Source organism: Pleurodeles waltl, chromosome 12 (assembly GCF_031143425.1).
Source record: "Pleurodeles waltl isolate 20211129_DDA chromosome 12, aPleWal1.hap1.20221129, whole genome shotgun sequence".
NCBI lineage: Eukaryota > Metazoa > Chordata > Amphibia > Caudata > Salamandridae > Pleurodeles > Pleurodeles waltl.
This window is the reverse complement of record NC_090451.1, coordinates 57,544,669-57,567,190: the sequence shown is the minus strand read 5'-3', so window position 1 is coordinate 57,567,190 and position 22,522 is coordinate 57,544,669. Positions and strand designations below refer to the sequence as shown.

Here is a 22,522-nt window from a genome sequence, read left to right as displayed (position 1 = left end):
GGTACCTTTTTGGGATTACATTTGAGTTGTCTTCGTATAGATATTGCCTCAAGAACTCTTCCTTTCTTCCAGGGTGCCATGTAAAAATATAGACTGGAAAAACATTCATGTAAAGAATGAGGGAAATATTTAGGGTTTGTTAGAATGTGTAAACAGGTGAAAATCAGTGGTTTTCACCATCCTGGCAGTCTCACGAGGTTTCCGATGATCATGGAACAGTGGGCTCTGCTGTTGGAGACCTTTTACCAGTGGTCCATCCATCACAGAGCCACCCAGGGCAGTGCGCCAGAAGCTCCGCCCCGTTAGGACATGACTTCCAACCAGTATACCTCCTATCTTTGCCCATGATGCAAGGCATGGCAGACCCTAAGTTGAAAAATATTCATTGGTTTGTTGCACCAGGGAAAAACCCTGTGTGTCACAGACACTGATTTTGTTTTGTTTTCCAGAAAAAAACATGCTTTGGCATTTTAGAGCACCACAAATTAGTGATTACTATACGTAGCTGCACTTTAGTAACACCTTGGTTAGGTTGCAGTTGCTCTAAAACAAAAAAAAATTTGTGTCTGTTTGCAATATTTGTAAAGAGCAGACATTGCCTTTAGATATCAGTAGGCTAAACAGGTCCATACAAGACATTTTGTCAATAATCATTCCATGAGGCTCAACAGAGTGGTGAAAATACAACCTAATGGCGACGTAGAAAAGAAAATGAATAAAAATTGAAAAGTGCTTTAAGTCAAAGTAAAATGATGTATACTTAGAAAATGACAGTTGAAACAAAACAAGCAAAAACAGAAAACATTTAGATGAATAAGTGATAATAAAACTACACTTGAAATAAAACATCTCAATTTGTTTTTTGAACATGTTTGTTTCTGGTGTTTACCGAAGAACACAGTAGAATTATGAGCAGCCAATTTGATTTAAAGGACAAATGTTGTACCCTGTTGTATTGAAGCGGTGGTAACAAATAATTCCTCTTAATAGTGTCGTGAGAAGATTATTCGTAGAAAACTGTGGAGGGACAGCAGCAAACGTGGTCTTTCACACGTTTTGTTGAAAAAACTCTGCAAAGGGTTGCATAGCACTGCCTTTAGTGTGACACTGAAATCTAAACAAATTGGAACTAAAACTACTGATATCTGACAAAAACTGCTTAATACCTCTGCACCGAGATGTATTAATACATTAAAAACTTTAGGTATAGCAAAGTAAATATCAGCTATTATTTAAAAAGCATTGAGTGGTGGCTGCACATGAACTTCAAGGAATCAATTTGTAGACCATCAGCTTACAAATGAGGTAGGAAACCAATTCACTCAGTCTTGTGAAATTGAACTCTTGTTGGTGAAGTTAAACGTTACTCTAGCTTATGCTGGAGCCATATATCAACTTTTGCAAACTATAGATTTACATTTTTCTGTGTTATTGAGTCATTGGTGGTTAAGTGTTCCACGGAGTTCTTAGTGTCTACTAAATTTGTTTAATCCCTGAGATGACCCGAAGTGGGAGAAGATGCCTAGGGTGTCAAGTTTCACTTTTACTCATGTTATTGAGCAAAGACTGGTTATTAAAAAGTTGAATGGAGGACATAATGTCAATAATACAGAACTGATATATCTGACATATGTTATTGTGCATGGCAAAAGTTTTATTAAGAGGTAGGTGTGGTACAATGGGCCCAGGCCTAGAGTTAAATAAATTGGAACAGAAATATAATGGAACAATTATGATGGAGGATGGCTTGGTGGAAAGACTTCTGATACTCCAAACAAAGGGAAATTTACTCCCCCCCCCCCTGCTTGGAAAGAAAGCCATATTTGCTCCCTCTAGGAGCTATCTAGCTCCCCCATTCGGTGCCCCTCTAGGCAGCTGCTCAGCATGGACTTCAAGCTAGCCCACCAATGCGGTTGTTTGAAGGCTAATTAGATAGCAGAGAATTTGTACACGATTGACTGGAAAATCACTTGTGGAGAATATGGCAGAGAATCTATGGTTGGAATGGGCCTTATCTCCCCTAATACATTAGCAGTGCAGGATTTTGAACCCCATACACTGTGTGTGTAAATATATTTGGATTGCCCAAGGTTGGTCCGTGAAGGTTGGAACCTTAAGGTATTGTAAAGTAAACCAGTGGCCCCCGGCACTAGCTTTCTGCCAGCCTTTTCATGGCAAGGACCCCGCCATAAAAAGTCAGGCAGAAAGTGGACTCATGATCAGCACAACAGCACTGAACTCAGCACCACCGTGGCTGACCACGACTCTGACTGCCGCTACCTCATTGGAACCATGTTCTTGGCGGTGGCAGCGGTCCCCTGACGTTCTTTAGACCGCCAGACTCAAAATGAGGCCCATAGTCTTAAACTGTCATTGAATTGTAGTTGCTCTGCATTATTTTTTTGTAAAATGAATGCCAGACTCAGAAGGTCATAGGTCACCTTAAATGTTTCCTGTTTTTCTATTTAAATCTCTTTATCAGATATTTAGATAACATGGAATACGTTCTATGTTTCTTCCTGTGCTCTGACACAAAACCCATCATCACGCCAGAGTGTCAAGGGATCCTAAAATCAACTGTATGTATGTATATGGTATTTGTATTGTATGGACCTGGCCAACAGACAGGCAGTGTTTGAGGCTTTGCATGTTTGAAGTGGAGGAGACTTTTCAGTAGAGTATTGGTAAATTTTGATGCTGTTGTAGGCGAGTAGAGACCCAGTGGCTCCATGTTGAGGATGGAGATCACAGTGGAGAGTATGAAGCCCTCGGGGAGTCCGCAGGTGACAGGGATAATTTTGGACCTTGAGTTGCCCAACGTGAGTGAACTTACGTGGGTTCGAAAGGTAGGACGAGAACCAGTGAAGAACATTTTCCAGTGGATCCCACTTGAGACTCAAAGGTGTGGAGGAGGGACAGATGGTTGAGTGTTGAAGGCAGCAGAAAGTTGTGCCAATATCAGAATATCTATTGACTGTACATAAATGAAATCTGTACATAAACTAAATTGAATAATGTATAACAGCTGTTCCATTCCTTTCCAGAAGTGTACCTCACAGAACGATTATGAAGACTTATTTGATTCTAATAAATCTGAGATAAAGACTGATCCAAGATCTCCAAAACCTGGGGTTCCATTGCATGACCCACAGGTGCAAAATATTGGATGGAATTTCCCACCACCTCTTCCACAAAGGAACCTACAAGAGAAGAACCCACCCTCTGTCCCTCCCAGAACAACACATTCCAACTCATCTCTCAAAGCATCATGTCCTTTACCTCCCCCACCACAAACTTCAGGAGCTAACCGACTATACCCTTCTATTGCAGAGGAAATGAAGTCTAATGCTACTGCACAAGATTCAGTAAGTACTGGGTTTATAAATACATATCTTATTGTATTTGTTTTAAGTTCGACATGTATGACCATTGAGCTATTCATGGTGAACATATTGTATTCTCTGCATAAGATGAGCTATTGGCTTCTTCTGCATCAGAGCCTACGGCCTTTGGCTTGAGAAATTGTCAATCACTTGTTAAGGCAACCCTCAGGAGTATTTTAGTCTCACCTTCTTTCTATTGGCTGTGTGAGTGTATCCTTCAACTTCATTGAGCTGTATGAGGAACTATTTTACATTTAAAAAGTACGCTCTGTCGTCACACATTTAATACTTCACTTTATTATTCAGTTTATACAGAAAGAAATTATTTTTTAATTGTTTTGAACATGCATTTTCATATTGTTTTTGTCAGTGTTTGAGTGTCAATGTCAGCCTTTTTCTTTGCCACTGCAGGCTTATAGTTTTAGAACAGTTACTTTTAAATTCTGGTTCAGAGCAGAAGATGGTGAACATAATTTGTATATTGGAAATGATATTATTCAGATTCTTACCTTTTATTTGCGTTGTTTATTGCAGACGCTTGAAATAGATTGCTGAACGTACAATTTTTTAGGCTTCAATTGATGTAATATCTCTCTTTTACACTGTCCCATTAAAATTGTGCACATACATTTTGTGAATGTTAATTTACTGTTGCACGTAAAATACCCACAGTTGTTTCAGACACAATGTACCACTATCCTCAATAGTATGACGAGCAAATAAATGTCCTTCATCCACTGTCCTTCTGCAACAGAACTGATAAATGATTGTACTAATCCGCCTTACCTCCCTGCAGCCATTTCAACAGTTTTTTTAATCCCAGAATCAAGCCTCAGACAGACGCTGTATGAGTATACACTAATTATGACTGGTGAATGCCCATTTCAGGCACAGAAGATAACTGTAAAAACAAATATTAAGTATAGGAAGCTGGCTCCGTATATACTATACCAAAAATAACCCCTGAACGACTACTGGGATAATTCACTAAGTCAGTGGCATAGTAGATGAGAATTTTATTTTTCTTACCACACAAAAAACAAACCTGCCCTTACCGTCAAGAGGCCCTCTTTTTTGGGGACTCCATCACCCTGTTTATAGAAAATGCTATCTATTGTGGTTGGAATTCTGATTCCTGGTTGTAGGAAGCTGGCTCCATATATACTAAATCAAAATGAGATATAGTGTACACAGTCCAGTGGTTCCCCACAGACTTTACAGAGGCTAAAATAGATAATACTAATGTTCTTTTTTGTGGTAGTGTGGTCGAGGAGTTACGCTTATCTGAGGGTAGTGCAAAGCATTTGGTGTACACACACAGTCAAGAAATGAGGCACACACTTAATGACTAACTCCAGGCCAATGTTTTTATGTATATAGAAAATATACTTTGTTACTTTATTTCTAGAACCAAAAGGGTCTTTGTTGCAGGTAAGTACAGTTGTACGTTTGTATCAAGCTCATGTATCAAATGCACTTTCCTTATGTTTTGCAGATAAAACAGTTTACAAATAACACTTTTCAATTTCAAAAGTTGACACTTAGTGCAGTTTCTCATAGGAAGCAGTGCAGTCCTAGGGGAGGAAAAGTGTTAGCACAGTTTACAGGTAAGTACTTGACTTAAGATCCCAGTCTTCGAGGGTTAGGATGTCCACAGAGCAGGGTTCAAGATGACCCCAAAAGTGCACCACCAGCAACACAGGGCTGGCCAGGTGTAGAGGTCAAAGTTGGTGTCGAGTTTACAATGGAATCCTACGAGGACTGGGGTGCACTCGGGAAAGAACTGCTTGCAGGTAAGTACCCATGACTTCAGGGCACAGACCTGGGGGATTTAGATGAGCACTGGAGGGCCACAGGTCAGCACCAAACACAGACCCTCAGCGGCACAGTCGGGTGCACCGTGCAAACACAGCATCTGGCGCACAATGCTTTTCATTGGGGGTCACGGGGTCACAAAGATGCTGCAGGCTGGGTCCAGGTAGTCAGTTGTGGAAAGCCAAAGCCTGGAGAGAAGCCCACTGGACATTGCTGGAATGTCGGTCGGATTCCCCATGACCAGGGGACTGCAGGTGCAGGATACCTTGAGGTGTCGGGAATCTTCATTGGATCCGGTTGCAGTCGGGGGGGTTCCTCTGGATTCAGGCTGCAGGGGTCAACCTAGGGTGGACTCGATGTCAGAATCACCTGGGGACCTTCTCTGGACAGGTGGGCCACCTGGACACGGGCCGTGGGTGTTGGGTGCAGAGTGAACAGGGCTTGCAGATCCGGGGAGGCTCTGGGGTCCTTTTGGAAGGTCTCTTCTGGACAGGACTGCTGTCCTCTGAGTTCTTGGTCCTCTGCTGGGCAGGCTGACCTCTGGGGGTTTGTCCGCAGGTCCTGTAGGATGCGTCACCTTTTTGTAGTAGGAGTCTTTGAAGCTGCAGACAGGCTGGTAGGGCTGGGGCTAATGCAGTTGTAGTCTGGAGTCTTCACTGCTGGGGTCGGCATTTCAGTCCTTCTTTTCTTCTTTTTGAGATTGCCAGAATCTGGAGAGAAAGAGTGAGGGGTCCCCCTAAATACTAGATTTAGGGGCATTACAGGGATCTGAGGGCAGTAGCCAATGGCTACTTTCCCTGAGGGTGGCTACCCTGTGGGGAGCGAGGCACATTCCTAACCCCATTTGCTGTCTCCCTTCAAAGCAAAATGGAGGATTCTGCCAGGAGGGGGTCACTTCAGCTCTGGGTACCCTAGGGCTGGTCCCAGCTTAAGTGTTCCCTCCTACTTGTTTTTTCTAATTTTCCCACCAGACCTGCCACCAAAAGTGGGGCTTGGTCCGAGGAGGGGGGAGGGCATCTCCACTAGCTGGAGTGCCTTGGGGCAGTGTAACACAAGGCAGGATTCTTTGAGGCTCACCGCCAAGTGTTGCAGATGTGAAGCACCTACCACCAGAGCAGGCTTTGTTTCAGATCTCCAGAGAGCTCAAAGGCTCTCACCCCATGGGGTCAGAAACGTGTCTTTTAGTGGCAGGCTGGCACAGACTGGTCAGCCCTACACTGGAGCTTTGGGTAAACTACAGGGGGCATCACTGAGATGCCCTGTGAGTGCATTTTACAATACATCCAACACTGGCATCATTGTGGGTTTATTGTGCGGAGAAGTTTGATACCAGACTTCTCAGTTTTCAGTGAAGCCATCATGGAGCTGTGGAGTTCGCAATGACAAACCCCCAGACCATATACTCAATATGACTCAATATGGCCACTTAAACAATGTCTAAGAATGGACTTAGACACTATAGGGACATATTACTCATGCAGCTATGCACTCACCTGTGGTATAGTGCACACTGCCTTAGAGCTATAAGGTCTGCTAGTGGGGTGACTTACCTATGTCACAGGCAGTGGTTTTTGGGCATGCCACCCTTAGAGGGATGCCATGTAGACTTTACCTTTTTCTCTCCACCAACATGCACAACCTGCAAGGCGAGGGGTCCCTTGGGGTGGCACATTATATGCTGCAGCCCTTAAGGACCCTCCCTGCGCACAGAGCCCTTGGTATCACTGGTACCCTTTACAAGGGACTTATCTGTGTGCCAGAGGTATGCCAATTGTGGAAACAATGGTACAGTTTTAGGTAAAGAACACAGGTGCTGGGGCCTGGTTAAAAGGATCCCAGCACACTCAGTCAACTTAGTATCAGATATCAGGCAAAAAGTGTGGGGGGGTGGTACTGCAACAAAGTGGCAGTTTCCTACGCTAAGTAGAAAAATTAGAGACAAATTTATGAAGACTTTGCACTGTCACAAATTCAAGCACAGTGACGCATAGTGGCACAGAGTTTTTGATAGGGTATTTACTTTGTGTTCTAAATCTTTTTTGTTGGGAACGTGCCTTTTTTGACCCTATATAGAGCTTTGCGCTAGTGTGCATTAAGGGGGCGTTTCATGGGTAGTGCTATGGTGTGCCAGAGCCAACATCCATGGATTTTGATAAAAAGCACGATCTACTAAAATAATTGGGTTGGTTTTGCGTAAAAAAATGTCTCTTTGAGGCAGATGTAAAGTAGCAGAAATGTTTTTAATTTCCCCCTACATTTTGTCTACTGCTCGTATGCTGCACTAATCCAGTGTGTGAAATCTTTTAGAAAAGGTCAAGGCATTGGATGTTGTACTGAAGGGTACTCTTAAGTACACAACCTATGCTAGACAGCCCCCGCACACTGTTGTATTTTAGTGCAAAGGTGTGCGCTTGTCGCTAGGCAGCCGTGATGAGCCCCAGTGCAGGGTAATAAGACAGTAGCAACAGGCCACATTTAGTAGACATGGCCTTGCAATGCGCTCTTCCCCCTAGCGCAGTGCAGCATAGCAACTGTGGTTGCTGTGCTGCACCGTTGTTTTTCCAGGCTACTTCCTTTCAAGGTAATTCAGAGCCGTATGTTATGACCCAGAATCTACTTGGAATGACACTTACCTATGACTGCTAAAGTTTACTTTACTTTTTAAGATTTGGAAATATACATTGTTAATACTTCTGTATGTGGATGTGTTTACACATGCAACTACCTCATGGTTTGTATGACAGTCATTGAATTCCAGGAATATTCCAGAAGTGCATTGGGAATTCCTAAAAAAGTAGAAATTTAGTCCAACCTAGTGCCCTGTCACACGTTTATTGTTAACTTCATGGAGAGATAGCAGGGCCAGGTTAAACTTCCTGGATTATTATAATATACATTGTATTTGTATAGCGCTTCCTTCCCCTGACGAGGCATTGAAGCGCTTTACAGTGAGTAGCACGCTACCCAGGAGCCTAAAGTTAGTGGTCAGTCCATTGGTTATTGGGATTAGTTTTGCATACTCATTCCATGCTTTCAATCCAGTTTCTTTGTAGTACATCATTGGCATAAATGCGATCATTAGAGAGGGACAATTGCTAGCTAAAATGAATAGATATTGGTATGGTTTCCTAAGAGCTTTAAGGCAGAAAAGTATGAAATTTTTAGAGCAACTAAAAAACATTAGTGATGGAAGGTCAATTTTTCATGCAGGATTTTAAGAGATGTAAAAAGTTGAGAATTTTTGCAAGCAATTTGTGGATGTAAACCTGTGGAAAGGAACAGTTTCAAAGATTTCTCACAGTAAAAAATGAAGCACAGTGTGACAAATAGCCTCTTTTTATATACCTAAAACACCATTTTAATACTATAAAAGAGTGTTACAATTTATGCGAAATATATGCACCATAGACAATATAGTAAAAATATGTTATGTAAACACCCACCAACTTAAAAATATAACAAGGCAATCCATATGGACACATTGTAGCAACTATTCGTATATTCAGTGCATGTCTGTCACCCATTCAGTGCCTGTTTTGGGAGGTGCTCTCCCCTTCAACCACCTGCAGAGCAACCCCACAGAACAGACATCATGTCCAGGAGAATGGATGTGTCTAGGGTCACCTTCTCCTTCCAGGATCCACCTTGCCTTGTGGAATAACCTACCAGGCCCAGAATCAGTGGGTCATTTTACCACTGCAGTATACCTCCTGCTCTGGCAGCAAGGGGGACAGTGTGATTTGGCAGGTGGAAGGATGGCAGGGAATATGGCAGGCCATCTGTGGCCATTCCAGGCTGTCTCCTGGCTGGGATAGCATTGTGTGCTCCCACCGAGAGCCTGACTGCGAACACGCATCCTGGTACAGCTGGATCTGGTGTTTGCAGACCTAATAATTTCAGGCCAGCAAACAGATCACTCATAGTTACTATGAGCGGTATGTCCCCCTTCGGGTATCACTGCAGGCAACTGGTAATTGTGCTGTAGGCGAAAGCATATACGTTTCAATCTCTGACCCTTCTTTCATGCAGTTTTTTGTGAATATAGGATTTCAAATGATATATTTTTTGACATGCTGAGGAGGCACATTCACTGTACTTTGTAACGCGCTTTAAAGCCCCAGACTTTTTCAAAAGTTCACACATGCAAGGAAGACAATAGAAGTAATGTTTGTTTTTAACTTAAAACTTTGTTGAATCTTTATTTATTTATATATATTTTTTGATTTGCTTAAAACTGACTTTTTCAAAGATAATGTTTTTGGTACACCATGCTTTGTGTGTTTTACACAGTGCATGCTAAAATAAAACCTCAAACAATCCAGTTTTTAAATTGTTTTGTTATTTCTAATTTCTGTTTTGCAGACGTCCATTTTGTCTGGCTTGTATCCCTGGAAAAACAAAATGACGAATGCCACAGGTACAGATTCGCTCCCCTTGGATACAAAATCTGAAAAGCTCCCACAAAAGCAAGCCTCATCCAGTGAAGGCCAGAAATGGAAGGAGTCCGACATTTTGCCAAAAGCTAGCAGTGACAATATTGGGAAAAATAAGAAGCCCGTTCATAAACTTCTGAACCCTGCAAAGGAGTTCAAGGAGTTTAAAAATAAGGTTCTTCCAGCCTTTGAAAACACGGTCTCTGCTATGAACAATATAAAAATTCCACTCAGTCCCAAACTTGTTGGGGTAGTGAACAAAAAAAGAACAGAATCATCTGGCACAAAAACTAATGCTGAGAGCATCTGCTCAGGACCACCTACTGGACAAAAATGCAATATAACATCTAACCAAAAAAACTCACCAGCTTTTGGGAGCAACCATTTGCCATGTGTGCCCAATCACCCGACAGGTGCACAGAATGTAGGAACATTGAATCAAGGGGTTGAACAGGAAGGCAATGCCAATGATCCTTTTGTCATCTACCAGTATAAAAGGCCCCCACCATTTGCACCCGGATTCTAGGAATTTGTAAACAGAGCATGGCACACATAAAACATGAATGGCTAGTCCAAATGTTAGCTTGAGAGGTTGTGCATGTGGTTTCTACCAAAACTAAATTACAAAAAGGTTGATGCCCATAGCCAAAGTCCGTGACCTCTTTTTGATGCAGTTCTAGTGTTATCGGTTATTTGGTTTCAGTTGCCATTCATCATGGGGATGTTGTTCCTGCTGCCAGCATTTCCAGATGTCAATGTTATCATTTTCAGTCTGTCTAACAAAAGATATCCAAATCTGGAGTCTTAAAAATGTTTGATTGTACATCTGAAGCTAGTTTTCGAATTTTTTAAACATAGTTTGTTGAGTTAGACATAGTTTCTCTTTACCGAATATTAAATTATATACATACAAATATGAAAAACAATGTTTTGCAGCAGTTTGGAAATAGCAGTGCTTCTTACGTTACAGCACATTGTTTACATCTTTGAAACATTAGCTAGTGCTCCGTATTTATTTCATTCAGGACAATCAAAGTCCATATATTTCATATAGTAACTTGATTATGCAATTCTATGAATTATGAAATAAATATTTGCAAAATGTTTATATGTTCAGTGTGATCACTCATGTTGTGCATGGGAACATGTAATCCTGGGTGAACAAAATATAAGCAAGTTCAAATCGGTGAATTCTGGAGTGATTTCGGACTTGATGAAGTTCAAATTCAAGTTGATTTGATCCTTAAATCCTTCTTCACGCTTTTGCACAAACCTTTTTGTGCATGCACTGTACTTGCATTTTTGCTAATGGTGATTTAAGGCACTGAACAACCTTAAATCAGTTCAAAATTACTTGAATAGGTTATTAAATATTATATATAATTCAATTCAAGTTTGTTCAATGTCTTAATATGATTGGGTCTTGTAATATATTTAATTTATCTTATCTTCCATCAGATCCCACAAACCAAATTTTTAAAAAATTGTTCCACGACTTGTACTGCGCTATATGCTATTATAAGATGCTGGAGTAGACTTTTATTGTTTTCTTTCTTTTTCTATGATTAAAAAAAAGTAATAAAGAAATCATCAGCAACTGCACCATGCAGGATAGCACAAGTAAAACGATGGCATACAAACATGTTTAACATATGTGCATCATAGATTTATAATGTCATAAATATAATCCGCCCATACAGCTCTTTCCGTCTAGACTGGATACTGAACCACCTAAACTGGCATATACCTATTAGAATTGTGATCTTTTCTTTTAATGTATTGGTTGAATGTAATGTCTTAACTTATTGAGAGATGGAGAACAAGAATAACTCCATAGCCAGTTGGAGCTTCCTTCACAAACGTTCGTCTGTTAAAGTTAATGGCACTTCAAAGTTCTGCATTTAAGAATTTCCAACCAAAAACATTGATTGCATATTAAAATAACAGGCACAATAAATACATTTTACTTTAAATTTCAGCATTTGGTGACAACTAGTCAACCTGATTCTTGTGACAATTGAATGACGACCTCCCTCGTGGCCATTATGGACAGAGTTTCCAGGACTGTTTTTTGTGTGAAATGCATTCTGGGTCTTGTAGTATTGTTTTGCTTCCACTGAAGTTATCAGATTTAAACACCTGAAATCAATGTTTTCCAATTGGAAGGTTCAGGGCTAGAGACACTGTCCAAATTAACCGAGAGCCAGATGGTCACCCTATATGATAAATAAATAAGAGGAACACCATGTCCACTGTATTGTGCAGTATTAAATACATATTTCCTTTAGCCAGTTAAGTGATTAAACTGCAGTCATTCAGGTACAAATGAGCTATGGCTGTCCTTACTTCATTAGGAAATACTGCACGTACCACAGCAATTAGCGGGAAGCAAGACATGAGGCCATCAGAAAGTTGGGCAGGGTGAATCTATGTTAGTACGGAGAACAGCGCTACAGAAAATGCACTGACAATAATCTACCATAATTAAAGCTTTACAAGAGTTTAAATTACTTTGCAACAAAGAATCTACTAAAGGAGAATTTGTTTTTGTTCACTGTCCCACAAACTCGCTTGAGGCCAAAAGCCTAGTCCTACCTCACCATAAATGTACCCTTTACTGTATTCAGTGATGTCACTCCAACCTTTACCTTGGCTTCCATCCTAACTCTAAGCCAAACCCTAATGCTAATCTTCACCTACTGGACATTCTGTAACTTCACTTAAATCCTCACTCTACTCCGGTTCTTAACTTACGTTAACCCAATCCCTAACACTATTCCATACACGAATGCGAACTACAACCAAACTGTTCATCTGACCTTAACTACAACAAATATAACCCATTTTAGTCTTAATACTAAAAGCAACTGTATTGATGTACCTGAACTTTTCTTTGTAATGATGTTACCATTTTAAAGATGCTCTGTAATGGTATCCTCTGTTCATGAGAAATGTGTTTGACCTCAACACCTTTCTACGTACATCTATGCCAGGCGCTATGATTGATTGTTAGTACTTGCTGAAAGGTTTGAGTGGTGTGACTTGAACATTGCAGCTCCCATGGGAAATTAGGTTTTTTGGATTACATAGTGTATTGTAGACGTAAGTCTTAGCTCAGTGGTCCGACTTGTCAGCAACAACATTCTGGCCTTCATTTAGTTACTGATTCCTTAAAACGTTAGACATTTACTCCTATAGTTTTAATCCTATATAAGTAGTATCTTTCTGCCTTTTTTGGAGTTCACAGAGAATTCCAGCTGTACTCCTGGGAAACTGCAAGGGTAGCATGATCCCAGGAGTATTTTTGAAATTCTGTTGTGGATTGCAACCTACATGCAAAAGCATCTTTCCGTGGTTAATGTACATGGTATGTCCAAATAGTGCACTTCTACTTTTAATAAAATGTTCTGCACAGAAAAATGTTTCCTCCACAGAGTAATCACTTCCTTATACCATCTCAAGTTTTGGGTCTGTTTGATACATTGTCATACAGGTTTACTCCACCCCTTGACAGGACTAAAATTCTGTTTCCAGCATGGGACTGGGTTGTGGAAACTTTGTAAGTACCCATACATGTACACATTTTCCATGGCATTCTCATCTTGCACTGGCCACTACCCACCCATCTGAGCAAATGTATTAATATGTTTCATTCATCGTATGTTTGCCAGTGTAAATCTATATTTTGTGAACTTCATTGTGGATGTATACTTGTGACAAACAGCAAGATGTGCACCCCTGTTTACATTATGTGCACATATGGCTTTAAGAATCAGACCATTTCAGTGTTAGGGTAACCATATTAAGCAGAATTAAAATTTTGCAGTTTTACCCCCATATTTGATAGCATCCGTACTGTAGGAAAAACTACTGCTGAGAACATCTGCTTTTTGGCATGGTTACTCCCACTTTTTGCCTGATGTCAGTATGTTTTGACTGTGTTCACTGGGACACTTGCTAACCAGGACAGCAGTGGCTGTGCTCTTTCCCTCTAAATTTGGTTGCTTGGGACTTCACACACCCCACATTTGGCACACTGGTCCCCTCATATAAGTCCCTAGTATATGGTACCTAGGTACCCAGGGCATTGGGGCACCAGGGGTCCACCCTGGGCTGCAACATGTATTGTGCCACCCACGGGAGCCCACATAAAATGTGCCATTGCAGCCTGCATGAAAAGATGCATGCACCCTCTCACTTCAGGTCACTGCACCAGGTCACTGTAAGTCACCCCTATGGTAGGCTCTCCTAGCCGAAAGGGCAGGGTGCAAGTACCTGTGTGTGAGGGCACCCCTGCATGAACAGAGGTGCCCCTACAAACTCCAGCTCCCTTTTACTGGACTTCGTAAGTGCAGGGAAGCCATTTTGCCTGTGTATTGGACAGAGGTCACTCTACCTATGTACAGCTACATGACGTTAACTCCGAACCTGGGCATGTTTTGTATCAAACATGTCAGAATCATACCCCAGTACTGTTGCCAGTATTGGTTGTATGATTCCATGCACTTTGTGGGCTCCTTAAAGGACCCCAAGCATTGCTCCTACCAGTCTTCTGGGGTTTTCCGAGCAGCCCTAGCTGCTGCCACCCCTCAGACAGGTTTCTGCCCTCCTACTGCTTGACCAGCAGAGGAGGGCAGAACATAGGATTTCCTGTGGGGGAGGGAGGCAACACCCTCTCCCTTGGAAATAGGTGTTACATGGCTGGGGAGCTGTAGCCTCTCCAAACCACTGGTATGCTTTGAAGGGCACATTTGGTGCCCCCCCTTGCATTAACCAGTTTGCACCAGCCCAGGGACCCTCGGTCCCTGCTCTGGCGTGAAACTGGACATTGGAAAGGGGCGTTACCACTCCCCTGTCCATCACCATCTCAGGGGTGATGCCCAGAGCTTCTCCAGGTGGCCACTTGATTCTGCCATCTTGAATCCAAGGTGGGCAGAGGCCTCTGGGAGCATATGAGTGGCCAGGACAGGCAGGTGACATCACAGCCCCCTCCTGATAGGTGGTCACCCTGCTAGATGACCAATCCCCCTTCCTGGGCTATTTATGGTCTTCCTCTTGGGTGGGTCCTCAGATTCAAAGTGCAAGATTTCCTCAAGACTCCCCTGCATGGTTCACTTCATCTTCTGGCCACTGGAACTGCAACTGAACCCTTCAGGAACCGACAATTTGCAACTAAAGTGGTGACTCTGCTCTACAACATTGTTCCTCTGGCTCCTTCCAGCAACTGCAACATTTTCCCAGATGTGCATCCTCTGAGGGCGATTAGTATTCAGCCTGCACAAGAAGCAAGAAGGAATCTCCCTTGGAGCGAAGGAGTCACTCCTCTGCATCCGCAGGCACCAACTGCAAAGATGACCGGCTGCGTGGATTCCCTCACCTCCAGAGCTGCGTGAATCCTGCATCAGAGGTGGTGATCTGGAGTAGTCCTCTCTACCAGCTGTCCAGCTTGGGAGATGGTAAGCCCTTGTCTCTCTATGCAGGACAGTACTCCTGTGCACCACATCTCTTGGAGCTACCAAGGCTTGTTGGCATCTCCTCCAAGGGACCTTCAGGCTCCATGTAGCCCCAGCCCTCAGCACTGTCCCCTGCGTTGCACAGCCCTCTGCGTGCTTCTCCAGCAAGTTGGGACTCCTTTCTAAGTGTGCTGCATGGGCTTCATTGCGACTCTTGAGCTTGCTGCCTGTGGGTCACCTGTGGGGGCTGCCTCCTCTTTCTACGATTCCCCTCACTGCTGAGGGTCACCTGGGACTCCCCTCCATGGGGTGAGTCTCCCTGGACCTTGCTGGTCCCCGGAAGCCCTGCATCTCTTGTTGGTGGTTTTTCCACACTTCTGACTGACTGCAACTCTCCTTCCGCTGTGGGACATCGACTGCATCATTTCAGGAACTCATCTGCTGCTCCAGTGCTGCCCTGCTGACAGTCTTCGTCGACCTGGTCCTGCATCCACAGATGGGTGGATAGTGGCTCCTGCCACAACCAAACACTCCAACGCGAACTGGACTTGGTCCCCTTCCTTTACAGGTCTTCCTCTACCAGGACCCACCTTTGGTTTCTTGCAGTCTTGTCTTGCAAAATCCTCTTCTGAAGTCCTTCTGGTGGGTTTGGGGAGAACCAGATACTTACCTCTTTTCTCCTGGTCGCTGGGGGGCACTCTGGTACTTACCTTTTGGGGTTCGTAGTCCCTCCAGCTCCCCCTCTACCGATTCCACTTCCTTGGGTGGGGGCCCGACTTTCGCATTCCAGTTCACTTAGTGTATGGTTTGGTCCCCCCTTGGGCCTTCAGTACTTACTATTGTTTTTACTGTTTTCTATTGCCTTTTATGCTAATCACTGCCTTGTAATGTGTATATAATAATGTGCTTACTCACCTGCTAGTATAGTATTGCCTATACAGTATTTGGTATTTGTGTTACCATAATAAAGTGCCTTTAGTTTTATGACACTGTGTGGTTCTTCCATGTGTGTAAGCGTTGTGAGACTACAGTGGTATTGCATAAGCTTTGCTTGCCTCCTAGATAAGTCATCCACATGCTACTTCTAGAGAGCCCTGGCTTCCTAGACACCGACTACATCTCACTAATAGGGGATACCTGGATCTGGAATAAGGTGATAACACCATAGGTGCTCACAACACACCAAGCCAGCTTCCTACACTTATGTGTCAATAATTGATCAAGCAGAAGGTTCCATATTTTCTCTACATCATGTTTTTATTTAGAAACATGTTTCAAATGCACGTCCTTGTTTGATACATATCATGTTTATTGCCCCTGAAAGAGCACCACTGCTTCAGATAGCTTGATTTCCTATTTTTGTGCTGGCTTTGTTTTCATCTCAGCGACCTATGTCTTTGTTTCATCTCTTTTCTTAACAGGCTCATAACAATTCGGAGATCACAAATAGTAAAAAAGTCAGTCATCCTGTTATTATAGTTTCACTGATGCTGTCTTTGGTCAGGGTTACAACATTATGAGCTCATCAATTTATTGTGTAATTCGCTCATCATCTGCAGTTTCCCTGTTTGTACGATTTCTGTATGCTAATTATTGAAGGTAAAAAGTTCTCATTGCAGTTTTTAAAATATATTTAGTACAACACATGCCAAAAAGATTACAAACTCTATCCGTAATATCCAAATAGAAATGCAGTGGACTTTAATCATTTGAGTGTCGTATTTACCTGTCCTGCTGGGGGTTGATGTATTTCCATAATACCTTAATGCACAATGTAGTTAACTGCTAATCCTCACAAAAAAATGAATTACTGTGCCACCTTCTAGACTCTGTAAGCATTCCAAAATAAATTGCAGGTTTGTGAGAGGAGTACTGCCAAGTATGAGGATCGAGATTTTGTTTTATGTAACAAAGACACTTCTCATTTATTTCCTTTAAATGAATTTAGAAAGGGGTAGAAAATGAGTAGGCAAGGGTTGACAGCAGATACAAATTATCTACAATGCTGTGAGTACTCTCCACACCTGTATGCAGAGGATATTTTTTAACAAGTAACCTTTTCAAAAATGATACCTATCCTTCTTCATCTCTTGTTCTTTCCTATTCTCTTCAACTAGTGTGCACAGAAAAATAGAATGTTATGCAAATTATTCATACTTGCTGTATTTACTAGTGATTATGCATTAATGAACTGTGTAATTTGGGACTGGCAAGGTTTACGTAGCTAAATTTGAAAAATTACAAAAATGTGTCCCATCAAGTCAGTAGGTTTCAATAATGCAATTTTTTGGAAAACATTTAAAATACACCTAACCAATTGAAAATAAAAAAAAACATCCAATGAAAACTCAAGCTTAACACATAAAGATGAAGCAATTGCTTTTACATATTCTTCTGAATGGAAGAAACATATGGATTTTGAAGATCTATGAGACAATCTGGTGTGCACTGAGCCTTCCCGGTAGGCACATTTCTCTTTAATCATCAGTAAAAGGCCATCCGTGTAACTGAGACACCCTTTTCTCACCACGAGTTTCATTCAGACTTTAGAGATGATGTTGAAACTACCCCTTCTCAGCTCAGAGGCTCAAATCCGAATGTGAAAAGTGCTGTTGGGGAGAAAAACAATATAAAATCGTATCAATACAAGCTTTTGTTTCTAATCAATTTAACAATGAATCTGGCACTTTAAAGTTTTTACATTGGTAAAACGTCTTTAATAGTTTGGGATTACAGAACAAATTAGGGGTCCTTGAGAATTTGCTTGTATAACGTATGAATTTAGTGATCTACTTTAAAGCAGAATCTATTGACTTAAGTTGTATTTTTGTAAAGCTATCCCCATTATATTAAGATTTAAATTTGCTTGTTTGATCTTTTCCATATTTCTCTAAGTTGCTTTCATAGTATTAGATATTGAGGCAATGTTAATGCTCTGGTGTTAGCCTAGAGGAAGTGTAATGCCTGTCCCTGCACATGGCCTCTTGGTGTTTTTTGTTTTAAAGTATTGGTGCACTCATCTAACCCATTTGCTTTGGCCTAATTGTCACCCAGCCATACCCTCCCTATTTGATTTGCTTCGGCCTACACAAACAAAGCCAAATTGAAGCATCAGCACTCCCACATGGTAGATCCAAATCAACTTGAAACTAAACAATCACATTTAGGCCTCATTCCCTTTCTCTATTTCTGCATACATATCCTCCAAATCAATACTTACTGTTATCTGTCACATGCTGGAGAGGAACAAGAAAATGTGCAATTACATGGGGTGTCAGAACCAGGCATGCAGGGTGACAGGATTAAAATAGATAGGGAGCTCATGGGCAGTCTCCTCTGTCATCATAACTGCATTTGCCCAGGGTGACCTTGTCATACTCTTTTATGACTGCTACATAGGTGTAATGGGCCAAAATAACCTGCGCTTTGAAATTAGCTAAAAATTCTGGGATTCTTCCTTTAGTGATCCTGAAAATATGAGCATTTGAATTACCTGAGAAAATCTGGTGCTCGCACAATCATGTGTTGAAAGTCTTCTAGGGAGAGTTTGCCATCGTTGTCCACATCGGCTTCATCGATTACTTTTTCACAAACGAGGCACACCTCTTCTGGGGTTAACTCATTTCGGGTCAATTTGTTGAGGGTTTTCTCCAAGTCGGATTTACAGATAAAATCATCGTTGTTAAAATCTACCAAAGTAAGCATTATTTGATTTAGTTAATGCTTCAATAATTGTCATATGTTCTAATCTGCAATATAATCTGACATTACACCTTTTTGATGTACTTTTTTTAGATATAGATGTGTTATGTTTAAAAAAAACTAGCAAGGTCCAAATGCAAATGGAAACAATTAAAGTTGAGGTAGGATATGATCACAAATATTGTAGGAAGTGGGAGATGGGAACAAGAGAGATGGAGGCAAAAAAGTTGAAAAAAGCATGATTGACATTAAATCTGATAAGTAGGATACCCATTGTTGTATTCATAAAAATTAAAAGTTGAGTGGGTCATCCTGCTATGACGACTGGATCACTTTCAGTGACAATGTTTCCAGAACCAGTGGAGCACTCAAAATATGGCAGACGATTTGCCTTTGGACCAGTGTAGGAAAAGTCTCTGCAGCCTCTGAAGAATGGCGGATGTAAATGCCCCCGGACTACACTGAGTTTATCATACTCATAAGGAATCCAATTTACTAAAATAGTTGAAAATCGACACCCAGAGTATACATCTAAGTTTGGGGCAAATGTACAGATTTTTTGGGAATTCTCAAAAATTTCCAGAAGACCTCATAGGAAGCCATGACTGACGCAGGTATCCAGCAATACATTCACATGCGTAAACAGTTACACGTGTGAGTTGGGCATTGTGTATAATTATGTTGCTTAAAATGCTAACACAAATGCTAATATTTTTCCTACCAACTGGAAATTATTTTTTACCATGGATAAACTCCATCCCATACACCACCACCAATTTTAAAGGGGTAATCCCTCACCATTCCCATGATAGATAAGAATGTTCTCCTATCTTTGTATTGAGTAAATCTTTAACTATGGCTGTGATGGGAATATGTCTTTTAAACGTTTGTACATACTCACAACCTCACAGGTTATTGGCTCCTTACCAAATGTCTATTGTGTTTGTGCATCGAAATGCTCACTCCCACTTCTTCTGAGCAAATTTACTATACTATTTTAAGTTTAGAGATGAGTGAGTAGATTTTGGAGTTTAAATTCGCATTTTGTGATTTGTAAATGTGAATTTAAGCTCATAAACAAAGCTACTTGCGTATCTACGTTGAATTTAGGTGCACAAATGGCTTTATGCATTGAACCAAAAATTGTGAAATATGAACCTATCCATCCCTGTCATTTGATAACTGATTCTGTAGCATAAATTGATGTGGATTATCATTCTGTAAAAAGTTTTTATCTACTTTGCAACCTTATTGTTGGTTAAACCATGTCTATGTGCAATGTCTTGATAACTAGCTAATTAGAGAGTGTCATCTAACTACTCACCATAAATTTTAAAGGCATAGTAAGCTTTTAGGTCCCGTGGTGCCATTTCACTCAGCACAGAAAACATATCTAAAAAGTCATCCAATGTCATATTGCCATCTCCGTCTTCGGAAAAAACTTCTGCTATCCTCTGGCGGAAGGGGTTGTCCTGCAAAGTAAATTGAAAATAACAAGACACATTCATCACAAATCATTGTCTTAAGCAGGAAAACAAATGATTTGAGAGATAAACCTTCTTGCACATGTATCTGTTAATTTCAGCAAAAACTGACTGTCAGTCAATCAGTGCTGACAAAATATACTGTTTGTACAGCTTGTTATTATTAAATTTGCTTAAATGTGTCACGAAAAAAGAAAATATATTTGTTGTGTAAAATAATGCATTATTTCACATATAGCACTTAGCGTTCATACCATAAACATAGTCCATTCTTCCAAAGTAAATCAGATCTTTACCTTATTAAAAACTTTACTCAACTCCATTAGATTAATACCCTATATCTCATGCACAACTATTCATGCAAATAAATATCCAAAAGATAGGATTAAATACAATGTCAAATTTTCTTAAGTGTTAAAATATGATTTAAAATCTACTTCAATTCACAAGCATCTGAGATGTTTGCTGAAAGACCGTGCTCCTGACTTCAGATAGAGAACAGGTCCATGCTAAGATTTTATTACCTCAATGCATCATATATCACCTTCAAGAAGACATTCTTCCAGCCAACACTAACAACACACCTAGAGCATGGGCAGCAGCAGTGCAAGCTTCCATCTTACACTTTGAAGGAATCAGCAGCAGCGAAATCTTCCCTCACGCGCACAAAGCAGGTAGAGCACGGACGACACCGGAGCATGGTTGCCACATGCAAACACAACAGATGGTGCAAGGGTGCCTGCAGTCCAAGCTTCACTCACAAATTTAAGATATTTACATGTACACACAGAAGAGCAATAAATACTCCAATATGTTCTTGATTTGGAAATTTGGTGCCATGGGTGTATCTGATTTGATTCCAAGTCCACCAGTAACACAGCGCCTCAGATGTATGTAGCAATGTGGTCATTATGTAAATAAAAGTGCTGATGCCTAAACTTTCAGCCATCTTGGACTGCAAGATCGGTTTCCTATTCAACCAGCATTAGAAAATGAAAGATTAGCATGATGTCTCTAAACTTCAGAAAAGTGTTAAAATTGTGATTCCTATTTTTTTTATTTAAATGCAGTTTTGTTTTGATTTCTGAGGTCCTGCATTCTAACAGTACTCGCTGAACAATATGAAAATCTGTCATTTTACAAAAAAAAAATCTACAGAATGTAAGTTCTTTTTCAAAACAACAGTTGCTCATTTGAAATGGCAAACCAATGGCTTCTGCTCAAGAGTACAGAGGTATTTTATGTTTTCTAATTCTCTTCAATGTGTAAAAATGTAAGAGTCGTCATTCTTTTATGTTTTTGAATGAATTGAAAAATGTCTGTGAATGCAAGGGTTGTGATATCCTTTGCAGACCACTATATGTTTGTACGCAGCTTCTACGACAGACATCTTGAACGAGTGGAGAGATGCTGACCTTTACAAGAAGGCTGGTGCGTGACATCCAAACGCATGTGCTCTCAATCTGATTGCAGAGTTTTTGCCTCCCAAAATGCCATCTGCCAGCACAACCTAACTTGAATGCAGGGTTGTTGATGGTATTCTGTATTCAAACCACCATCTTGTAGTTATCTCCATGATTGTTGCCTTCTAATAGTGGGGGTGAGGGGGAAGTGGTGAAGCAGTAGAGGGAGTCACATCAAGGTGACTGGGACAAAAGCATGGGGTTTGGGCAGAGGAGTTTCTAAGAGCAATGCATCATGTAGTTGGAAAAGTTATTGTGTCCTGACAGATTATTACATACCTAGAGGAGACGTTTAGTGACAGCAATTCATCTATTGGTCTGTTGAATTGTCATCCACATTTTGGTTTCACCCACCACAGCACCCTACAGAGGGCACCCTTTACCCATTAGCTCACTTCACTTTGAGTGACTGCACAAAGCCTGTGCACATCCACCTAATAAGGAGTTCCTTTCTCTTTTGTGACAAAGCTGGTTTAAAGTGTGCTTGTTCATTTTGCATTTAACACCAACTATTTAACTTGAATGCACACATAAATGACCTTTTTTTCACATTCTTTCTTTTTTTGTAGTGCAAGTATATGGCGGCTACATTTAGGTGTCTACGTTTTCCTTCTCTCCAGCCTGCGATAGCATGCGTTAGCGCATTGTATCGTTTGTGAGACGCTGTTGTAGTTACAAAAGGACTTGAAGCCCACCCAATGCTTATAATTTGGTCGATTGCCTGGCGCTCTTCTTCACAGCCTTGTAATTGGTGACTGCTGGCATTTCATCATTTCCGTTACTGTCCAT

The 22,522-nt window shown here is 41.1% G+C and overlaps 2 protein-coding genes across 3 annotated transcripts in view; one reads left to right on the top strand and one right to left on the bottom strand.

The window, feature by feature from the left end:
- Positions 1–11,019, top strand: part of HSH2D (hematopoietic SH2 domain containing) — a 37,821-nt gene extending 26,802 nt beyond the window's left edge. Inside the window, exons 5-6 of one of the 2 annotated variants that reach the window (XM_069217305.1) lie at positions 3,048–3,365; positions 9,561–11,019. In XM_069217305.1, the coding sequence (XP_069073406.1) occupies positions 3,048–3,365; positions 9,561–10,157 (915 nt within the window). In that variant the 3' untranslated portion in view covers positions 10,158–11,019. Of the gene's footprint in view, positions 1–3,044; positions 3,366–9,560 lie in introns of both variants that reach the window. The other variant, XM_069217304.1, reaches the window with a different exon arrangement.
- A 5,324-nt stretch (positions 11,020–16,343) lies between these two features.
- Positions 16,344–22,522, bottom strand: part of CIB3 (calcium and integrin binding family member 3) — a 38,286-nt gene continuing 32,107 nt past the window's right edge. Inside the window, exons 4-6 of the mRNA XM_069215892.1 lie at positions 20,111–20,258; positions 18,578–18,773; positions 16,344–17,693 (exon numbers count right to left, since the gene is read on the bottom strand). Of these exons, the coding sequence (XP_069071993.1) occupies positions 17,672–17,693; positions 18,578–18,773; positions 20,111–20,258 (366 nt within the window). The 3' untranslated portion in view covers positions 16,344–17,671. The remainder of the gene's footprint in view (positions 17,694–18,577; positions 18,774–20,110; positions 20,259–22,522) is intronic.